The sequence below is a fragment of the Chiloscyllium plagiosum genome, chromosome 28, assembly GCF_004010195.1.
Source record: "Chiloscyllium plagiosum isolate BGI_BamShark_2017 chromosome 28, ASM401019v2, whole genome shotgun sequence".
Taxonomy (NCBI): domain Eukaryota; kingdom Metazoa; phylum Chordata; class Chondrichthyes; order Orectolobiformes; family Hemiscylliidae; genus Chiloscyllium; species Chiloscyllium plagiosum.
This window is the reverse complement of record NC_057737.1, coordinates 14687835-14708604: the sequence shown is the minus strand read 5'-3', so window position 1 is coordinate 14708604 and position 20770 is coordinate 14687835. Positions and strand designations below refer to the sequence as shown.

General features: G+C 40.1%; 1 protein-coding gene across 9 annotated transcripts in view; it reads right to left on the bottom strand.

Annotated features, from left to right (window-relative positions):
- synrg (synergin, gamma) overlaps nucleotides 1-20770 on the bottom strand; it is a 120182-nt gene that overhangs the window by 17220 nt on the left and 82192 nt on the right. For 3 of the 9 annotated variants that reach the window (XM_043718373.1, XM_043718367.1, XM_043718371.1), the window contains 4 exons: nucleotides 15364-15512; nucleotides 9805-9807; nucleotides 4935-5045; nucleotides 4277-4309 (listed from right to left, as the gene is read on the bottom strand). In XM_043718373.1, the coding sequence (XP_043574308.1) occupies nucleotides 4277-4309; nucleotides 4935-5045; nucleotides 9805-9807; nucleotides 15364-15512 (296 nt within the window). Of the gene's footprint in view, nucleotides 1-4276; nucleotides 4310-4934; nucleotides 5046-9804; nucleotides 9808-15363; nucleotides 15513-20770 lie in introns of those variants that run through there. The other 6 variants (XM_043718375.1, XM_043718368.1, XM_043718376.1 and 3 more) reach the window with 4 other exon arrangements.

Sequence of the window (20770 nt, the reverse complement as noted above, 5' to 3'; positions counted from 1 at the left end):
CTCCGAAAGCTAGCGTGCTTCCACTTAAACCTGTTGGACTATAACCTGGTGTTGTGTGATTTTTAACTTTAAACTGCACAGGCAGAAGTGTGGGTGGAGGGGTGGGTGTGTGTAAATCACACCCTCTTCATAGCAATCAACTGCTACATTCAGAAATGTGAAGGTGTATCAAATACCACTTTGACAGCTGGTTCACTTATGTGAAGTCTGCATGGCAGGAGGGTAAGGTGGGTAGTAAGTAGGAAGCGCTATGGTCTCCCTAATTTTTATTTTGCTGTGCAATACTCCGAGGCCCACGTGGGCCAGCATCTGCTGGAACTGAAAGTCAATGTGACATCAGACCAACTGGTGTATGCGAAACATACTCTGAACCTCCAAGCCGATGCATGTATTCTTTTCCCCTTCCTTGTCAGCATTCTGCAGAAACCATTCCCTCAGACACCTTGGTCCACTCCTCCTCCTCCACTCCAACACCTCCCCACAGCACCTTCCCATGCAATGGCAGAAGGTGTCGCACCTTCCCCACTTACTTCATCTCTCCTCATTAGCCAAGGCCCCAGATACCTTTACCTTCCAGGTGAAAGGTTGATTTACCTGCAGTTCACCCAAACTACTGTATTCACTGCTCACAATGTGATGTCCTTTACACCAGGGAGACCAAATAAGGACTGGGGGACCGCTCGGCAGAACACTTCTGCTTTGCCTGTAAAAATGATCCCGAGCTTCCACGTGCCTGCCACTTCAACACACCAATGTGTTCCCATGCCAACATTTCTAGGCCTGATGCTGTGCTCTAATGAAGATCAACACAAGCTGAAGGAACACCATCACTTCCTCTGTCTAGTTACCTTACTGCCTCAAAACTGAGTTTTAACAATTTCTGAATGTGAACACTGTCCATGTTTATCACCAATGCCACTCCCCCACGTACTGTTCTGCACAGTTTGCTTCCAGCACAGCCAACCCATTTTCAACAATTCACACTTCCTGTTAACACCTATTGAGCACTTAATTTCTCGTCCAGCTCATCAGCAATCCCTTTGCTTCTCACTTTTTTCTCTCTCTCTCGCAAGACACCACAGGTCCATCTGTGTGACTCGCTTCTCCTGCCAACTACTCCTCTCCTAGCTTTGAGTTCTGATGAAGGATCACTGAACTTGAAACAGTAACACTGCTTTCTTTCCACAGGTGTTGCCAGACCTGCAGAGTTTCTCCAGAAATTTCTGCTTTTGCTTCAGATAGAGTTATAGAGCTGTACAGCACGGAAATGGACCCTTCGGTCCAACTTGTCCATGCCGACCAGATATCCTAAATTAATCTAGTCCCATTTGCAAGCATTTGGCCCATATCCCTGCAAACCCTTCCTATTCAAATACCCATCCAGATGCCTGTTAAATGCTGAAATTGTACCAGAGCCGACCACTTCCTCTGGCAACTTATTTCATACATGCACCACCCGCTGCATGAAAAAGTTGTCCCTTAGGTCCTTTTTAATCTTTCCCGTCTCACCGTAAACCTATGCCTCCAGTTTTGGATTCTGCTACCCTGGGGAAAAGACCTTGGCTATTCACCCTATGACCCTCAAAATTTTATACCTTCTATAAGGTCACCCCTTAGCTTCATACACTCCAGGGAAAACAGCCCCAGCCTAATCAGCCTCCTTTATCTAGCATCTGCAGTTCTTTGTTTTATTTTAGGGAGTTAGGGAATATGGGTTCTGCTACAAAAATTGTCAAACACTGTTTGAAATATCTAGTGTAGTGTAATAGGTAGTTTTTTTCCTATAGAGATTATATATTACAAGCATTCAGCTGCATCGTTACCATTTCTTGTTGAACTGACATTTATTTGCAACAATAATTCTGCTCCTCACACTCATGTAAATATTACAAACATATGTGGTCTTTTGAGCATAAATGATTTATGAAAAGTGGAGAAATGGAAAACACTATTAAATAATACCACAGATGGAGTACGCAAAATATACTAACGTTTAAATAATAGACCAAATGGAAGATGAAATCTTGTCGAAGAATTGCAATATCCATTTCACACTTTTCTGAAAAGTGTCATTACATTTATCTTACGAAGAGTGATTGAGCAGTTTAAGCCTATATTCTCTGGAGTTTAGAAGGATGAGAAGAGATGTAATTCATACATAAGATGAAGGGGATTGACAAATTAGATGTAGATAGGATGTTTCCTTATGTGGGCAATCTAGAACAAGAGATCATAGCTTTAGGATAAGGAGCGGCAGATTTAAAACAGGGATGATTAGATTAGATTAGATTTGCTACTGTATGGAAATAGGCCCTTCGGCCCAACAAGTCCACACCAACCCTCCAAAGACTAACCCACCCAGACCATTCCCCGACCCTACATTTATCCCTGACTAATGCACCTAACACTATGGGCAATCTAGCATGGCCAATTCACCTAACCTGCACATCTTTTGAATTGTGGGAGGAAACCGGAGCACCTGGAGGAAACCCACGCAGACACGGGGAGAATGTGCAAACTCCACACAGACAGACAGTCGCCTGAGGTCGTAATCGAACCCGGGTCCCTGGCGCTGTGAGGCAGCAGTGCTAACCACTGAGCCACCGTGCTGCCCCTATGAGGAGAAATTACTTCACTCAGAGTCATGAAACTGGAATTCACCATCCTAGAGTATAGTGGATGCCAGGATGTTGAGTAAGTTTAAGGAGAGGATAGATTTTTAATTAGCAATGGGTTGAAGGGTTACAGATAGTGGGCAGTATAATGGAGCTGAGGCAGAGATGAGATTAGGCATTATTGTATTCAATGGCTGAACAGGCTAGTAGGGCTGAATTGCGTGTTTCAGCTCTTTCTTATGTTTTGTTTTTAAATGGAATACAACTCCCTGTAGATTTATTAACCCTTTATGTGCTGTAAAAGAATTAAGAACTCCATTATCACGTAACTGACTAAATCTTGGATATAAATGCTCCTTTTGTTGCAATATCTTCTCATGGAATAGCAATTATTTGTGTAGGATAGGTACATTACCCACTTGAAAAATGATTGTTCAGCAATGCAATGATGGAGGTTTCATCTTTGAGGTCCTCTGAACTAACACCAAAAAATGGATGATCATGTCATCATCTCTGTTAGAGTGCGTTATGAGCAAACTCACTGTCACATTTCCCACATAATACCGTGATTATGTTCAAACATATTTATCTAACTTTAATGTGCTTTGGATCATCCTTTCCTTACTTTGTTAACTTTGAAATTAAAAATCCATCAAAATTTTTAAAAACTAACATGTTATCTAAATGGACATTCCCAATTTGTGCCAGTTCAGAAATCTATTAACCAAGTGGGAATCACGGCTATGTTCAGTTCTGTTCTCAGTCAATATTCAGTTCAAATTGACTGCATAGCTACTGAAAGCCCAGTACCACTCTTATGAAACTACCAAACTCAGCCTTGACTGACCATAAAATTCGTGAAAACGAAATAAAGAATTGCGATTGCAATCTGAAACAAAAACAGAATTGCTGGCAAAACTAAGCTGGTCTGGCAGTATTTGTGGGGAGGAAGCAGTGTTAATAGTTTGAGTCCGATGACCTCTTCATCAAATTCATGAGCTAGAATCTTGCTCTTCAACTCTATACTTGAAGCCTATTTGTCAAAACAGTTCAATTGCAGACTATTGGATGCATGATGGTACACCAGTTTAGCAACAGACTTGTCTACAGTATGAAATGGCCACATTGTGACAAATACAGCCATTCCTTTCCTTCTTGGACAGTAATTTGTACTTTCATTTTGGAGTCCTCCATGCACCAGCCAAAACCCCTGTCCTGTAATTTTAGTGTATGCCACCCATTTGGAGCAATCCCATGTTGCATTGAATTGTATATTTTAGTTATAATTACAATAATTAAACTGAAATTTAAATAGTTAAAAAGAAATTTACTTTAAAAACCAAATGTATTAATTTTCACCAACATGCATAGTGAAACCATCCTTTTATGACAAATGCAATACAATTTCCCCATGCAATCCAAAAATTATAATGTTTGCACCAAAAAGAAAGTTGGACCCATAATGTTTGTTAAGAAGACAGTAGATGTTAAATTACTCCGAATAATCTCAAGATCCCAAAATGATGATAGCATAGGAAAGGAAAGGAAAGATATTAAAATTAGCCCGGCAGGCAGTTCAAGGGCTAATTTTAATTTAGCCCAATTCCATAGCCATTTGGCAGATGAGATGTTTTGAGAATGTAACTGTTAGAAGGTCATACTTGTTTAGGATGATCCTCCAAGTTTTCTTCCTCCTGGAATAAGTGAGATGTGAAGTCAGTATCCTTCTTAGCATCACATCAGCTGAATGACAATCCTCAAAATGTCAAAAAAAACAACTTTTTCTCTTCAAATTACTGTGCATCAACACCATTTCATATATTTTCAGTACATGCAGTATAGACTTTGGTTGACAGGCATCAGAAAGAAGTGCATGGAAGGCAAGAAAGAAATAACTGGAAACATTTCCTAAGGCTTACTACTTGGCACTGCCTTTTGGCCAGCTAAAGCACTTGCTAAAACATTAGTGATGTTGACTTAGGTCCCTACGCATCTTGTAACATACCTGGCTGAGTGAACATCTCATCACCTTCAGTCAGTATAAGTACTATCTCAAACTGAAACTATGGCTCAAACCAGTGCTCAGCAGTGCACTGCATCTGTACTGTAATTGAAACCTGAAAGCCAATAACTTGGCTTTTTTTTTAAACATACAGTTTCTGATTTATGAACAGTAAACAAAGAACTAAAGAATGTCAAAGGGCACAGAAAAATGTTCAATGGCCTGGATACGCTTCCTACAAGTTACTCAACAATGCATTAGATCATTATGTAAATAACTGCTGGAATGTGTGCAAGTTATAGGAACCTTGTACTTACCTTGCTTCTAGAATCAACATTAAGCAGACACACTCCACAGGCTAGATCTTTTGCATTTTTAATCCCAGGACGTAGAATACAGGAGGAGAAATCCAGCGAGTTCTCATCAGGCTGTAAGAAATGCAAACAGTTTAGATTGACTACTGAATTTTGGACAATGTAGTTAGATTCAAAGTCAAAGTCACACTTTGCAATTATGTCCTTAACAATACTGTGGGTGTACCTACATGGACTGCAGTGGTTTAAGGTGGCAGTGGTGAAGGGCAATTATTATTGGTCAATAAATGTTGGCCTAATGAGAAATGCTAACATCACAGGAAATAACAAAATAAGGAGGGCTTGTTATATGTATTCCAATGCCTTTCCTTTTTGATCACAACTCTTCTTTGCAATAACTTGAGACTTGACTCCTCTTGGATGCTTTGAACAATTCATATTCAGCAAATCAATTTGGTGAACTTAATAATCTGATATTTTAGAGTTTTTATATTAAGTATTCTAACTTAAATTGTTCACCTCGTATCAATAACTTTCAAATTCACCTCAAATTGATTTTTAGTTTAAAAATCTAATCTATACATGTTTTAGAGATTTCTGAATTAACTAGCTGGAAGGTCCATCTGGGCAGATTGATTAGTTAATCAAATAAATTAATCTATGGTGCCATTCAACATTCAGAATACTGGTATATCAACTGTGCAACTCATATTTAGATCTAGCTAGATTGTTACATAGATGTGGGTTTGGAATGGAGGTAAGAGACAGAGATCCAGATAGGGAAAAGGAGAGTGATAGAGATAGGGAGAAAGAAAGATAAAAGACATTATTAATTAAACAAGAGGTTCCACTTTGAGTATAAAGTGCACCAATTTTGAAAGTTAGCTTTTTTCGATGTGTTTGCATTCAAACTTATTTACATTTTGCCAAATATAAAATCTACCATGGACCAATGCAATGGGACACACTTTAACAGTGTAGTCTCTTTTTAAGAATTTCCTTGATATATTTAAGAATAGTAAAGTCTTAAAGTTTAATGAATACAGCTGAAAATGAATTTATAACAATAAAACATTTCAAATCATAGTGCTAAGATTAGTTAAATTACTCAAAAGAGCTTTAAAAAAAACTTTTTTTAGGGATTAAAAGGATCAGCTCCTGTAAATTATTATTTTTTAAACGATTAGAACCCTCGCGCGAAAAAGAACCAGCATAACTTTGGAGCCAATTTACACGTCTGTAAGCAAGTGCAATTAGTAGAAACGCCCAGTGGTGATTAATTCATCCTGGCACGTTCTGGGCAAACTTCCATCACCAGGTGATTAAATTCGTACAGAAGTTTGCAGATCCTTTAATTGTGTTGAACACTTGCTTAACAAAATACTGCAATCCAAAGATGTGCAGGTCAGGTGAATTGGTCATGCTAAATTACCCATAGTGTTAGCTGCATTAGTCAGGGGTAAATATGGGGTTGGGGGAATGGGTCTGGGTGGGTTAGTCTTCAGAGAGTTAGTGTGGACTTGTTGGGCTGAAAGCCTTGTTTCCATACTGTAGGGAATCTAATCTAAAACGTTCTGTAATATTTTTCATAAGTTATGCCAATATCAGGGGAATGTAAGAGCCAAAACAATTAAACAGAAAGCCCAGGCCATATTCTGTATTTACAAGAATACTACTGATTCTTCTAATTTGTTTTCTTTGGGTAACCGGGGAAGGTAGAACCAGCAAAACAGAACCTGGTTTAATTCTTGAACTGATACTGTAATCATAGAATCAGAGATGTACAGCATGGAAACAGACCCTTCGGTCCAATCCGTCCATGCCGACCAGATGTCCCAACCCAATCTAGTCCCACCTGCCAGCACCCAGCCCATATCCCTCCAAACCCTTCCTATTCATATACCCATCCAAATGCCTCTTAAATGTTGCAATTGTATCAGCCTCCAACACATCTTCTGGCAGCTCATTCCATACACGTACCACCCTCTGTGAAAGAGTTGCCCCGTAGGTCTCTTTTATATCTTTCCCCCCCTCACCCTAAACCTATGCCCTCTAGTTCTGGACTCCTCGATCCCAGGGAAAAGTCTTTGCCTATTTATCCTATCCATGCCCTTCATAATTTTGTAAGCCTCTATAAAGTCAGCTCTCAGCCTCCAACACTCCAGGGAAAACAGCCCCAGCCTGTTCAGCCTCTCCCTATAGCTCAAATCCTCCAACCCTGCCAACATCCTTGTAAATCTTTTCTGAACCTATTCAAGTTTCACGACATCATTCAGAGAGGAAGGAGACCAGAATTGCACGCAATATTCCGACACTGGCCTAACCAATGTCCTGTACAGCCGCAACATGACCTCCCAACTCCTGTACACAATACTCTGACCAATAAAGGAAAGCATACCAAATGCCTTCTTCACGATCCTATCTACCTGCGACTCCACTTTCAAGGAGCTATGATCCTGCACTCCAAGGCCTCTTTGTTCAGCAACACTCCCGAGGACCTTACCATTAAGTGTATAAGTCCTGCTAAGATTTTCTTTCCCAAAATGCAGCACCTCGCATTTATCTGAATTAAACTCCATCTGCCACTTCTCAGTCCATTGGCCCATCTGGTCAAGATCCTGTTGTAATCTGAGGCAATCCTCTTCGCTGTCCACTACACACCAATTTTGGTGTCATCTGCAAACTTACTAACTGTACCTCTTATGCTCGCATCCAAATCATTTATGTAAATGACAAAAAGTAGAGGACCCAGCTCCAATCCTTGTGGCACTCCACTATTCACAGGCCTCCAGTCTGAAAAACAACCCTTTACCACCACCCTCTGTCTTCTACGTTTGAGCCAGTTCTGTATCCAAATAGCTAGTCTCCCTGTATTCCGTGAGATCTAACCTTGCTAACCAGTCTCCCACGGGAAACCTTGTTGAATGCCTTACTCAAGTCATGTCTACAGTTCTGCCCTCATTAATCCTCTGTTACTTCTTCAAAAAACTCAATCAAGTTTGTGAGACATGATTTCCCACACACAAAACCATGTTGACTATCCCAAATCAGTCCTTGCCTTTCCAAATACATGTACATCCTGTCCCTCAGGATTCCCTCCAACAACTTGTCCAACACCGATGTCAGGCTCACTGATCTATAGTTCCCTGGCTTGTCCTTACCACCCTTCTTAAATAGTGGCACCATGTTAGCCAACCCCCAGTCTTCCGACATCTCACCTGTGACTATCGATGATACAAATAACTCAGCAACAGGCCCAGCAATCACTTCTCTAGCTTCCCACAGAGCTCTAGGGTACATCTGATCAGGTCCTGGGGATTTATCCACTTAAGTATTTCAAGACATCCTCCTCTGTAATATGGACATTTTGCAAGATGTCACCATCTATTTCCTTACATTCTACATCTTCCATATCCTTTTCCACAATAAATACTGATGCAAGATACTCATTTAGTATCTTCTCTATTTTCTGCGGCTCCACACAAAGGCCGCCTTGCTGATATTTGAGGGGTGAAAATGTGTTGCTGGAAAAGTGCAGGTCAGGCAGCATCCAAGGAACAGGAGAATCGACGTTTCGGGCATAAGCCCTTAAGAAGATTCTCCTGTTCCTTGGATGCTGCCTGACCTGCTGCCCTTTTCCAGAACACATTTTTAGCTCTGATCTCCAGCATCTGCAGCCCTCACTTTCTCTCAATGATCTTTGAGGGGCCCTATGCTCTTCCTAGTTACCCTTTTGTCCTTAATGTATTTGTAAAAACTCTTTGGATTCTCCTTAATTCTATTTGCCAAAGTTTTGACAAAATGCACCCATCAATTTAGTTACCTGCCTTGAATTGATACATTACAGCTTCAGCAATGCTTGAAAGAAAAATTACAAGCATTGTAATTAAAATTAAAATTGGACAGTTACAACAATAATTTTTACCATTTATGTTCTGCAAGGCAATTTTAATGATCGGACCTTAAAGCTGCAATCACAAATAATGGAACATAAATGCTGTACCTGTAGAAAATGGTCCTATCAAACTTTAAAATCACTGATGTTAATGCGATTCTGGGTATAAGATCAAAATTAATGAAGGTAATACTATCTGAAGATGAATGAGCAAAATGTATTTTCAAATATTTTCCTTATTCTTGCAAGGGATGTTGCGTGGCTTGTTAGGATACATTCGGCGAGTCAACACATTGCTGTGGATCTGGAGTCACAAGTGGGCCAGATCAGGTAAGCATGGCAGACTTTGTTTCCTGAAGGATATTGGTAAATCAAGTTTGGTTTTAAAACAACAGTTGCTAAGTTTTGTCATGGTCACCATTACAGAAAACAGCTTCTTTGACATGTAGAGATCATGCATATTTGTTTATATATATTTAGTGTCAGTACAAACAAGCAGACAGTGACAGCAATTTTCTACTTAAAATTAAGAATCAGTCATTTCAATTTTTAAAGGTGTTAGCTGTCGTCTATACTGCTGGCAATAGATGGGAAAGCAAAAGAGTTTGATTGCATTTCCTGCTGCTTTCTTTTGATCTGAAGAAATAGTTGTGTCATTGTTAAAAATGATATGCAGATGTGCAAAGTGAAGTTGCTAACTAAACTTCTGTAAATGATTGTATTTCTCTCATTATTTAATGGTATTCATAAAATGAAACTACATTTAATTGAGTTTGAGTACTGTACACGCCACTCCAAAAGGAACAGCGAGATAATTTAAATTATCTCAAAAGGAGTATGTGCTGAAAAGACAAATCCCCACCACCCCCAAAGCATTAATCACTATAAATATTTTTTCTTGCAAGTACACTTGATGGCATAAGTTTACTGCTGACAACAATTTTTACAAAAACAAACTGAAACTACATGCTTTCTTACCTTCTGCATCATCCCAATAGAAAGCAATTATGGAAAAAAATGCTCAGTGAATGTTGAGATATTTTTACCCTACACAATGCATCCTCAAATTGTATTTTCAAACAACTTAATATTTCTCTGATTATCTTTTCATTACAATGTTCAAGACATTTTGCACCTTTTCACCCCAACAATAAAGCAAAACGCAGCTTACAGTAACAAAACAGAAAATGAGAAAGTACCACTAGCTTAAAATTGGATCTCCATTTTTTTTTCTAGCGTTTTAAACTAATACTTTTACCTGCAGACTGAAATACTGGTCAGAGATATCTGTGGCTTTTGGGTGCCTGTACATAATTGCTCTTGAGGCTCCTTGCTCCTTCTCACCAATTAAACCTCTTCAATCTCTTATGCGCTGCCATACTCCTTTATTCAAACCTGCATAGTAAGTTCTCAAATAGAGTTTTCTAATGTAGTGTCTAAGACCTCTCTTCAAATGTTCATTCTCGACTAGTGACTTCTCACTGATGTCAGAGTCTTCAGTCCATTACCATGATTTCATGAATCTCATTTTACCACAAATTAATTACATAGAACAAAATTTAAGGATTAGTCAAGAATTTTCCTGTAGACCTCAAAATCTAGTGAATTTGCAAAATGATTTGTCTCAAAGAGAGCAGAGATTATTCTGCTGATTAACTTCTTAACCTGATAAAGACTGAGGTCTAAGGGACAAATTCCAACTTTTAGGGACTGCTCGTATGTACTTAGGGTTTGTCCTCCTCACCAAGTTCCTTGGAACAAAGGCCCATAATCCACTGCTGTACATTTAGTTCATGGTATACTGCAAACACCTGAGGATCTGAAAGACTCTTGCTGAGTCAACTAATTTGTTCTCATCAGATCTTTTGCATTTGTCTAATTTAAAAGAAGCTCTGAACTTTATAAATATTCTTAGGAATAAAACTCTCGGCCTACTACCTGCAGCCAGAGTTTACTTCAGTTATCTTGACAGTAGTTTACATCCTACCCCATGTGAAAGCAAAGAGTACACTTGATGAAATATACACACCACAAATAGCCTTGAGATGGAATACCCCAAGGCTTTGTTCACCACAGCCAGCAACTTCAACCAGGCCAAGATACCATCAATGCATGTCCTATCCCACCAGAGGCCCAAACACCTTTGACCATTACTGCACAACCTAAGACACCTACCACTCCATCCTCTGCCTGCATTTTGGTGAATCAGACCTTAAAGCTGTGCTCCTTCTCCCAGCTTACAAGCAGAAACTGAAGCATGAGGATCTGGTACAGGAGTTCCTACAGTACTGGTCTGTGGTAACAGACCCGCTCCTATATGAACTCTCTTATGCCCTAGACGCCACCCCCACATACCAGGCCTTGTTATCACAGCCTACTATGACACACAAGTCATTGTTAGCCACTAACAGTCTCCATCAATGGCAACTGGCCCTCCTAGCCAGATCATTATCCACTACTTTGTCCACTCCCTCCTTGGGCTCTACTCAGACCTATCCTGTATCCCTTGCCCCATCCCCATCCTTCTTTACTCACCCCACTCACCCTATCTTCTGTATAAAAAGACAACATTTTCCTAGCTATCATCAGTTCTGAGAAAGGGTCACTGGACCTGAAACATTAACTCCAATTTCTCTTCACAGATGCTGCCAAACCTGCTGAGCTTTTCCAGCAATTTCTGTTTGAGCTCCCACAATACTGCTTGGTGGACAGGCCCCTATTCAAGAACTTAGCAGCCAACCTAAAATGATTATGACTTCTGTGATGGTCACGGCATTAGTAAGTGTGCAGAGGACTGCAAGCCAACGAAATAAATCAGAGGGTCCCCCCCAACCAGAAACCATGGATGAACCAGCACGTCTATTCCTTACTGAAGTCCAGGTCTGAGGCATTCAAGTTGAGTGGCCCTGACATTTACAAAAAAGTCTAGGTGTGACCTTCGCAAAGCCATCATGGACAGCAAAAGACAATACCAGATTAACCACACAAACACGTCAATTGTGGCAAGGCTTGGACAATATGACAGACTTCAAAGTGAAGTCAAGTAAAATTGCTGGCAAAATTATCTCTCTCCCCGATCGGCTCAATGCATTCTATGCTCATTTTGAACAGAAGGTCAATGAAATGATGTCACCTGCCCTGAGAATCTCGGGTACACCTGTACCCTTAGTCACTGCCCCAGACATCAGATTGGTCTTCTTGACAGTAACTGGACTGGATGGAATCCCCGGCCATGCACTCAGATACGGTGCACGCCAGCTGTCAGAAGTATTTACAGACATCTTTAACCTCTCCTTACTACAAGTGGAGGCTCCCATCTGTTTGGAGAAGACCACAATCATCCCAGTGCTAACTAAAGATCAGGCAGCGTGCCTGAAAACCTACCGTCCAGTGGCTCTCACATCCATCATTATGAAGTGCTTTGAAAGGTTAGTAATAGCACATGTCAACTCCAGCCTCCTGGATTGCCTTGAACTACTACAATTCATCTACGGCGCAATAGGTCATGGCAAACGCCTTCTCCCTGGCCCTACACTCATCCCTGGAGCAGCTGGATAACAAGGTCACCGATGGAGACTCCTATTTAATGACTTCAGCTCTGGCCTCAACACCATAATTCCAATCAAACTTGTCTCTAAATTCCAAGACATAGGACTCTACTCCCCACTATGCAACTGGATCCTTGACTTCCTGACCTGCAGACCGCAATTAAAAAGGATAGGCAACAACACCTTTTCCATGATAATCCTCAACAACAATACCCAGCAAGGCTGCATTCTCAGCCCAATACTATACTCCTTATACACTCACTGTGACAAGTGGTGTTCTGCACGACTCAGTATTGGGACCACAGTTTTTCACTTTATACATTAGCAAACTAGGTGAAGGAAATGAGGGCATTCTTCTGGCTACACTCAACTTGTGTGGCCAAATTCTGCCCTAACTCCATTTACAAGATTGGTGATGACACCACCACAATGGGTTGGATCATAAACAACGACAAGACAGAGTAAAGGAAAGAGATAGAGCGCTTCGTGGCATGTTGTAAAGACTCTCTCAATGTTAGCAAAATGAAGGAGCTGGTCATTGATTTCTGGAAGCAAAGTGGAGGACATGCCCCTAACTGTACCAATAGTGTTCAGGTGGAGATGATAGAGAACTTCAAGTTCTTAGGAGTAAATATCACCAATGTGAAAACACCTACCAATAAATTCAAGAATAGCTTCTTCTCCACTGTTATCAGACTTTTGAATAGACCTCTCATACACAACAATAGGTCTTTCTCTGCACCTTAGACCATAAGACATAGGGGTAGAAATCAGGCCATTCAGCCCATCAAGTCTGCTCCGCCACTCAATCATGGTTGATACGTTTCTCAACTCCATTCTCACGCTTTCTCTCCGTAACTCTTGATCCCCTTGATACTCAAGAATCTATCTATCTCAGTCTTAAATATACTCAATGACCTGGCCTCCACAGCCTTCAACGGCAATGAATTCTATAGATTTATTACTCTCTGGCTGAAGACGTTTCTCCTTATCTGTGTTCTAAAAGGTCTTCCCTTTACTTAAAGGCTGTACCCTCAGGTCCTCGTCTCTCCTACCAATGAAAACATCTTCCCAACATCTACTCTGTCCAGGCCATTCAGTATTCTGTATGTTTCAGTTAGATTCCCCCCATATCCTTCTGAACTCCAGAATCCTCAAACATTCCTCATATTAAACTTTTTGTTCCTGGGACCATTCTCATGAACCTCCTCTAAACACGCTATAGGGCCAGTAGATCCTTCCCGAGATATGGGGCACACAATACTCAAAATGTGGTCTGACCAGAGCTTTATTGAGCCTCAGAAGTATATCTGTTTTTATATTCAAGTCATCTCAAAATAAATGCTATCATTGCATTTGCCTTCCTAACTACTAACTCAACCTGCAAGTTTCTTTGCACTTCAGACTTCTGAATTTTCTCCCCATTTAGAAAATAGTCCATGCCTTTATTCTTCCTACCAAAGTGCATGACTTCACATTTTCCAACACTGTACTCCATCTGCCACTTCTTTGCCCATTCTCCTAACCTGTCCAAACTCCTCTGCAGCCCTCTGCCTCAGAAGTGCTACCATTCCCTCTACCGATCTTTGTATTGTCTGCAAACTTAGCCAGAATGCCCTCATTTCCTTCATCTAGATTGTTAATGTATAAAGTGAAAAGCTGTGGTTCTAATACTGAGCCTTGCAGAACACCACTTGTCACTGGCTGCCATGCTGTGAAAGGACCCTTTTATCCCCACTCTGCTTTCTGCCAGACAGCCAAGCTTCTATCCATGCTAGCACCTTGACTCTAACACTATGGGCCCTCATCTTACTCAGTAGCCTCCTGTCCAACACCTTGTCAAATGCCTTCTTGAAGTACAGATAGGTAACATCCATTGACTCTCCTTAGACTATCCTGCTTGTTACTTCCGCAAAGAATTCTAGCAGATTTGTCAGGCATGACCTCCCCTTGATGAAACAAAGCTGACTTTGCCCTATTTTACCACAGACTCGAGTATTCAGAAATCTCATCCTTCACAATGAATTCCAGGATCTTACGCATGACTGAGGTTAGGCTAATCAATCTGTAAATTTCTGTCTTTTGCCGTACTCCCTTTTTAAACAGGGGTGTCACACTAGCAATTTTCCAGTCCTCTGGGAGTCTCCCTGATTCTAGCAATTCATGAAAGATTACCACCATCGCTTCATAGCTATCTCAGAATTCTGGGGTGTAGTCCATCTGGTCCAGGTGATTTATCCACCTTCAGAACATTCAATTTTTCTAGCACATTCTCCCTGGTGATGGCCACCATACTCAGCTCTGCCCCCTCATTTTCGAATTTTTGGGATATTATTTGTGACTGCCACTGTGAAGACAGAAGCAAAGTAATTACTCAGTTCCTCAGCCATTTCCTTGTTCCCCCTACTATCTCTGCAACATCATTTTCCAGCATCCCAATGTCCACTTTCACCTCTCTTTTGCCCTTTACACATCTAAAGAAACTCTTACAGTTTTCCTTTATATTACTGGCTAGCTTACCCTCATATTAAATCTTCTCCCTCCTTATTGGTCTTTGTAAACTTCCCAAACCCCTGGCTTTTCACTGCCCTTTGCCACATTATATGCTTTTTCTTTTGCTTTTATGCTATCCCTGACTTCCCTAGTCAGCCATGGTTGCCTCATCCTTCCTGTACCACGCTTCCTTTTCCTCTATACCGTAACACTATTTTGCATTTTATTCCATTACCCTGTTGCACTTATGTGAGCTATGATTTGCCTGGAATAAGACAAAAAACAATATTTTTCGATGCATCTTGGTACATGTGACAATAAAAAAAATTAATCAAATCAAAAGAACATTACATTGGGTCATCCCAAGATTCTATGTGGATAATGTCTCCCCGCACGAGAGATTTTCAGTGTGAACTCTAGGGACTTACAGTGCAAGTTCAGAAACATCTTCTGTAGGGAGGATGTGAAATAGAGTATAGAACTGTGACAGTCTTACCGTGAGGGGTGTGAGAGACATGAATATCATCAAGCTACTCCAGATCTTCTCTATTTCTTTCATCAGCTGCTGGAGCTTCTCATTGCATACTGCTGTTGCTTTAATTCCAATCTCAACACGTTTGGTTACTCTATACACCTCTATCACCCCTGTTAACATAAACAAAACGTTCACTTGTGCATAAACTTCACTTTCAAAGCCATAATTTGATACTGCACTATAATTTCTCCAATAAGTTTTCTTTAAAACCTGCTAAGTTGATTTTATGACTTCTTCCCTGAACTCTATTTTAAGCAATGTTTGAAAAGTCCACAGTAGCCCAGATTATACAGTCACCATAGATATTTCTTTTAAAAAGGAAATGGTAACGTTTTAGACAGTCTCACCATTGCAGGGAATATATTTTGTGGGGAGGGTAGGTGTGTGTGTGGGTGTGAGTGCATGTGTGTCAAGAGAATAACAGGGATGATGGGGCTTTTTGTGAGGACCAGCCCCAAGTAGTGCATTTGCCAATGTTAAGACAGGATATTTTATCAACCAGTTGGTTCTTTCCAATTCCATCTCTAGATTCATCTGATCCTTGGCGGCCACACTCACACCCCCCACCAGTTTCAGACAGTGTCTGAAGAGGAGTCTAGAGTCTAAATATAAATGTTGTTTCTCTCTCCACAGAAGCAACCAGACCTGCTGAGTTTCTCCATCACTTTCTATTTTTGTTTCTGCATCTGTAGTATTTTGCTTTTATTTACAGACAGCTGTTGTCTTGTTCCGAGGAGGAGCAATTAGGTCTGAAGTCTCTTAGACTGATAAAATAATAAGGAAAGAGAGATTTGACAAACAATGAAAATAGCTAAAGTAACAGATATGCTCAATTAAAATAGATGATTTCAACCGATAAGTAAACAAGACAACAAAAGACTTTGAAACTATATACTTGGAAGTGAAGAGTAGAAGAAACTATTCTTACAATTACACTGGCACATAGAATGTTTTATCACAAATGGTGATCAATGTTAAATGGATTAGATTTTTCATATTTGTGTGCTACAAAAGGGTATGGAAAGAAAACGCAAAGTTGAGACTCTGGAAAATCAGTTTTCCAAGGGATGCCTAAATTTAACACTGACAAAAAGGAGTCCCAATCACCCCTTCCTGTGTGAAAACCTACATAAATACAGGAATCAAACCAAAGGGCTTGAATTCAGCAATTATCCTGCAATTAAAAAAACAGAATTACGCTGTTTATATAATACAGTATTGTTGATTGCCATCCAAAGGATACAATAATGGTCAATACAGCTTTAGAAATAGGTCATGTTTTAATGATTTGCTGTGGCAAAATTGCTGACAATTATGGGTTAGTGCAAGATATAGTCTATTTACAGCTGTGAGTTAGTCCTTTCAGTTTGCTCTGTCACCAGCACTTTAATTTTAATCAACAAGTAGTGGCAATTTGCACCTCTCAGCCATCTAATATGAAACCTAATTATTGGAACAATCAGTCTTGGAGTGAACAAGCACTGCACAAATTGAAGTTAAAATTTAAGTGTTAGTAAGCAGAGTACATGTTGACTATTTACGTTTCAGCTTTAAAAGACTCCTCAGGGGAATGAGCAACTAACATACAAGCATTTTTTGGTCTCTGCCTTTGTGCTGCTAACTTGCGTTGGTCCAGGGAAGTTTAATCTCTCGAAGTCTTCAGGAACTTTTTGGCAGCTTTGAAAAGTTTTAGGTGCTCAAGTGCTGACTCTGGGGACAGTTTCTAAGATGAGCTGGCTCCTGTAACAACTAGTTTTACAGTCAGCTCTCTGACACTAATGTGAACTTAATATCAGACAGTGGGTGACAGGTGTTACAGAATCCAGATAAAAAATACTGTTATTCTTAACTAGGGTGCAAGAGGCAGAACACTTTGAATCATACTGCTGATTAAATTTGAAGTACCTGGGAAGTTCCAACAGTTCAAGAGAAACTGACTGGGAATGGTGTGCTATGAAAATGAAAATCAGAGGACTTGAGGTGGTATAACACACAGTGACAAATCACTTGCTCTAGATATGCCTCACCAATCTGCAGGCAGTTTCAGGAGGGAAGTAAACTAGCAGACTAACGTTTCAGATGACACTTGACAGTTCTAATGTCAGGCTTGAAATTAAGATTTAGGGTTATAGAATAGTAAGTTAGCCACTTTGTTGAATGGTCAGAGCAATAAAAAGCACAGGATGATGAAGAGCAGAAAAATTTTCAGCTGGGCCAGTAACATTCTATTCAGGGGTTACCACTGTTTACATTATTCATTAGTGCTAAGGAAAAAGTTCTTTGCTGTTATGATAACATTTGTTGTGAGCTCAAGTTTCATGGTCAGTTATTGATATGAAGTAATTGAGAACATTCAAAGGAACCTGGACAAATAAAGTTGATAGTTTAAAGAATGGCAAATGAATTTTAATGCAGAATTGTAAAATAATGTAACACAACACAGAAATGTTCAGAAGGAAACAATAGCCATTTGAAAATGTGGAAAAAGATTTTGAAATAGTTTTTTTTAGTGAAGTACCATCAATCAGACTGAAGGAGGACAGAGAGGAATCTCAAGTATGTTTGTTTAAAAGTTAATTCAACTTTGCACAAATAGGCAAGGCTACTTGTACTTGGCAGTACCAAACGGAACATCACTAAAGGAGACAGGAATTCAGAAGCTTTTCATCTTGCACTCTTCAGGATTAGGACATAAGAAACAGACTGAAAAGTGACACCAATTAATACAGCATTGGTGTCACTTTACTCATGTCTGTTTCTTGCATCCGAGTACTGCAAGATGAAAAGTTTCCAAATTATCACCTCTTTTTAGTAATAGAGTCAGAGATGTATAGCACGGATACAGTCCCTTCGGCCCAACTCGTCCATGCCAACCAAATATCCTAACCTAATCTAGTCCCATTTGCCAGCACTTGGCCCATACCCTCTAAAACCTTCCTATTCAAACCCCGTCTAGATTGTTCAAAGCTACTCTGTATCATTTTGAGAAAAATCACATAATAAATAGATTAGATTCTCTATAAGTGTGGAAACAGCCCCTTCGGGCCAACCAGTCTGTAACCGACCCTCGGAAGAGTAACCCGCCCAGACCCATTTCCCTCTGACTAATGCACCTAACACTGTGGGCAATTTAGCGTGGCCAATTCACCTGACCTGCACATCTTTGGACTGTGGAAGGAAACCGGAGCACCCGGAGGAAACCCACGCAGACACAGGGAGAATGTGCCAACTCCACACAGACAGTCACCCGAGGCAGGAATTGAAACTGGGACCCTGGTGCTGTGAGGCAGCAAGGCGAACCACTGAGCCACAATGCCACTTAAAACAAAGTAGTTGGACACACATTTGATTAGGAGCCAAACTGAAAAGTAGTACAGGAGCAGAAGATCAAATATTCTACAAAATACAACGCATTTCATTCCTGGTGAGACCAAGGATGTTACATGCATGATTTGCACTTGCTAATGACAGCTTAACTCTTCAGGAGAATATAATATCTTAAAGTCACTGTAGAGTAACCTCCAAGAAATACTGTCCAAATCTGTCAGAGATTGACTAAATGTGTAACATGCAACCTCAGATGTCCAGATATCGAGGTTAAGATCGTGTTTTCAGTAATTTGCATGCTCCTCAAACTGCTGATATTAACACCTGGATTTTTTGATTTGCAGTTGATCTATTAATTAAGAATGGGCAACAAAAAACAAATTTAAAATTTGAGAAAACTGTACATTTTCCTTTAGAAATAAAATCCTTCATTGACTATATCTAATGTCATATTTATGAACAAGGTTGTATCTTAATTACAATAAGTGCAACAATGCATTTATTATTGTTCCATCATTGGTCTCATCACAAGGTGGGAATCTCGTAGATTCAGTTAATTTGCCAATAGGCATGCTCAAAATAGATGTGTAAAATGCAGCAATCAATGCAAAGTGAAAATATAAACAAACAAATTGTCGAGTAGATCCACCCTGTTGAAAGGGTTGGCAAACAGAACTTTATTTGCTGTCATGAATAGACTATTTGAAGGTGAGCCAATTAGCCCACGATAATATTTTCCCAATCTTAAAGTGCAGTCCTCTTGGTACACCCACAGTATTATCAAACTGTGACAATTCTATTTTCACACAATCAAAATTTCAAACTTGTGCTGAGATTTGTAATTATGGATGTTAAATACAGTGACATGTATACAACCAACATTTATATTAGAATGTAATGCCACAATGTTACTGAGTGGAAATATTTATAAATAATTGCTTCCTGCATTGCAAAATATGTCAAAAAACTTCTGACTCTTCATTACTGGGGTGAGTATTTTCACTAATAATGTGACTACATACAGTGTGCCATACAGATCACTGAGACTCAGATTTAATCATCATTTTGAGTCATGCTCCCAGATATTAACCAATATTTTGTAAGTAATTAGATCACAGCCTGCTGGACTTGGGGGAAGAAACATCAGCCAATGTTTTCACTCGTCAGTGTCACTCAGTGAGAAGCGCATATGATTGGTATTGGGTGAAGACAGGATAGATCTGGCTGTGATGTCCTTTGCAGCCAATAGCCGGCTGGCATTTTTCAAGTAAGCTACTGCATAAGGAATAAAGTGAGGACTGCAGATGCTGGAGAATCGGAGCGGAAAAGCGCGGCGCTGGAAAAGCGCAGGTCAGGCAGCATCCAAGGAGCAGGAGAGTTAATGTTTTGGAATGAAGGGCTTATGCCTGAAACATCGACTCTCCTGCTCCTCGAATGCTGCCTGACCTGCTGTGCTTTTCCAGCGCCACACTTTTCAGCTCCGATTCTCCAGCATATGCAGTCCTCACTTTATTCCTTATGCAGTAGCCTACTTTTTGATGACTGCATAAGGAAGTACCACCTGAACAAGATAGTGAAAGGCTTCCAGTGGAATAATCTCCCACCAACATTCAGGGTCTTTGGGAAACAGAGGAGATAATAGAAGGAAAAGTATTAATTATATAAATTAATCAAACAGATAATAGGCCAAATTATGCTGAATGTGCTTTAGGAGTGCTACCCATTAATCTGGTATGAATACTCTTTGTTAAAATTACTTGCATTAAAAATACCTGCAGCATTTGTTAAATTGAATGAAGACCCTTTGAGATTTTTAAAATTTTTAAATTCCTCACATAACATCCACAATAAAACATCTTCTGCAAATTCCACTGGAGAACATAAAATTGAGAAAATGAATCAGGAAAAAGCATTTAATATTTGATGAAATTCAAACTGGTTGATGCTGCCTGCAGCTTGACATGCAACAGGGTCCAGATCACAAGCAGCAAGAGATGTGGGGGGGGGGGGGGGGGGGGGGGGGGGGGGGGGGAGGAGATGG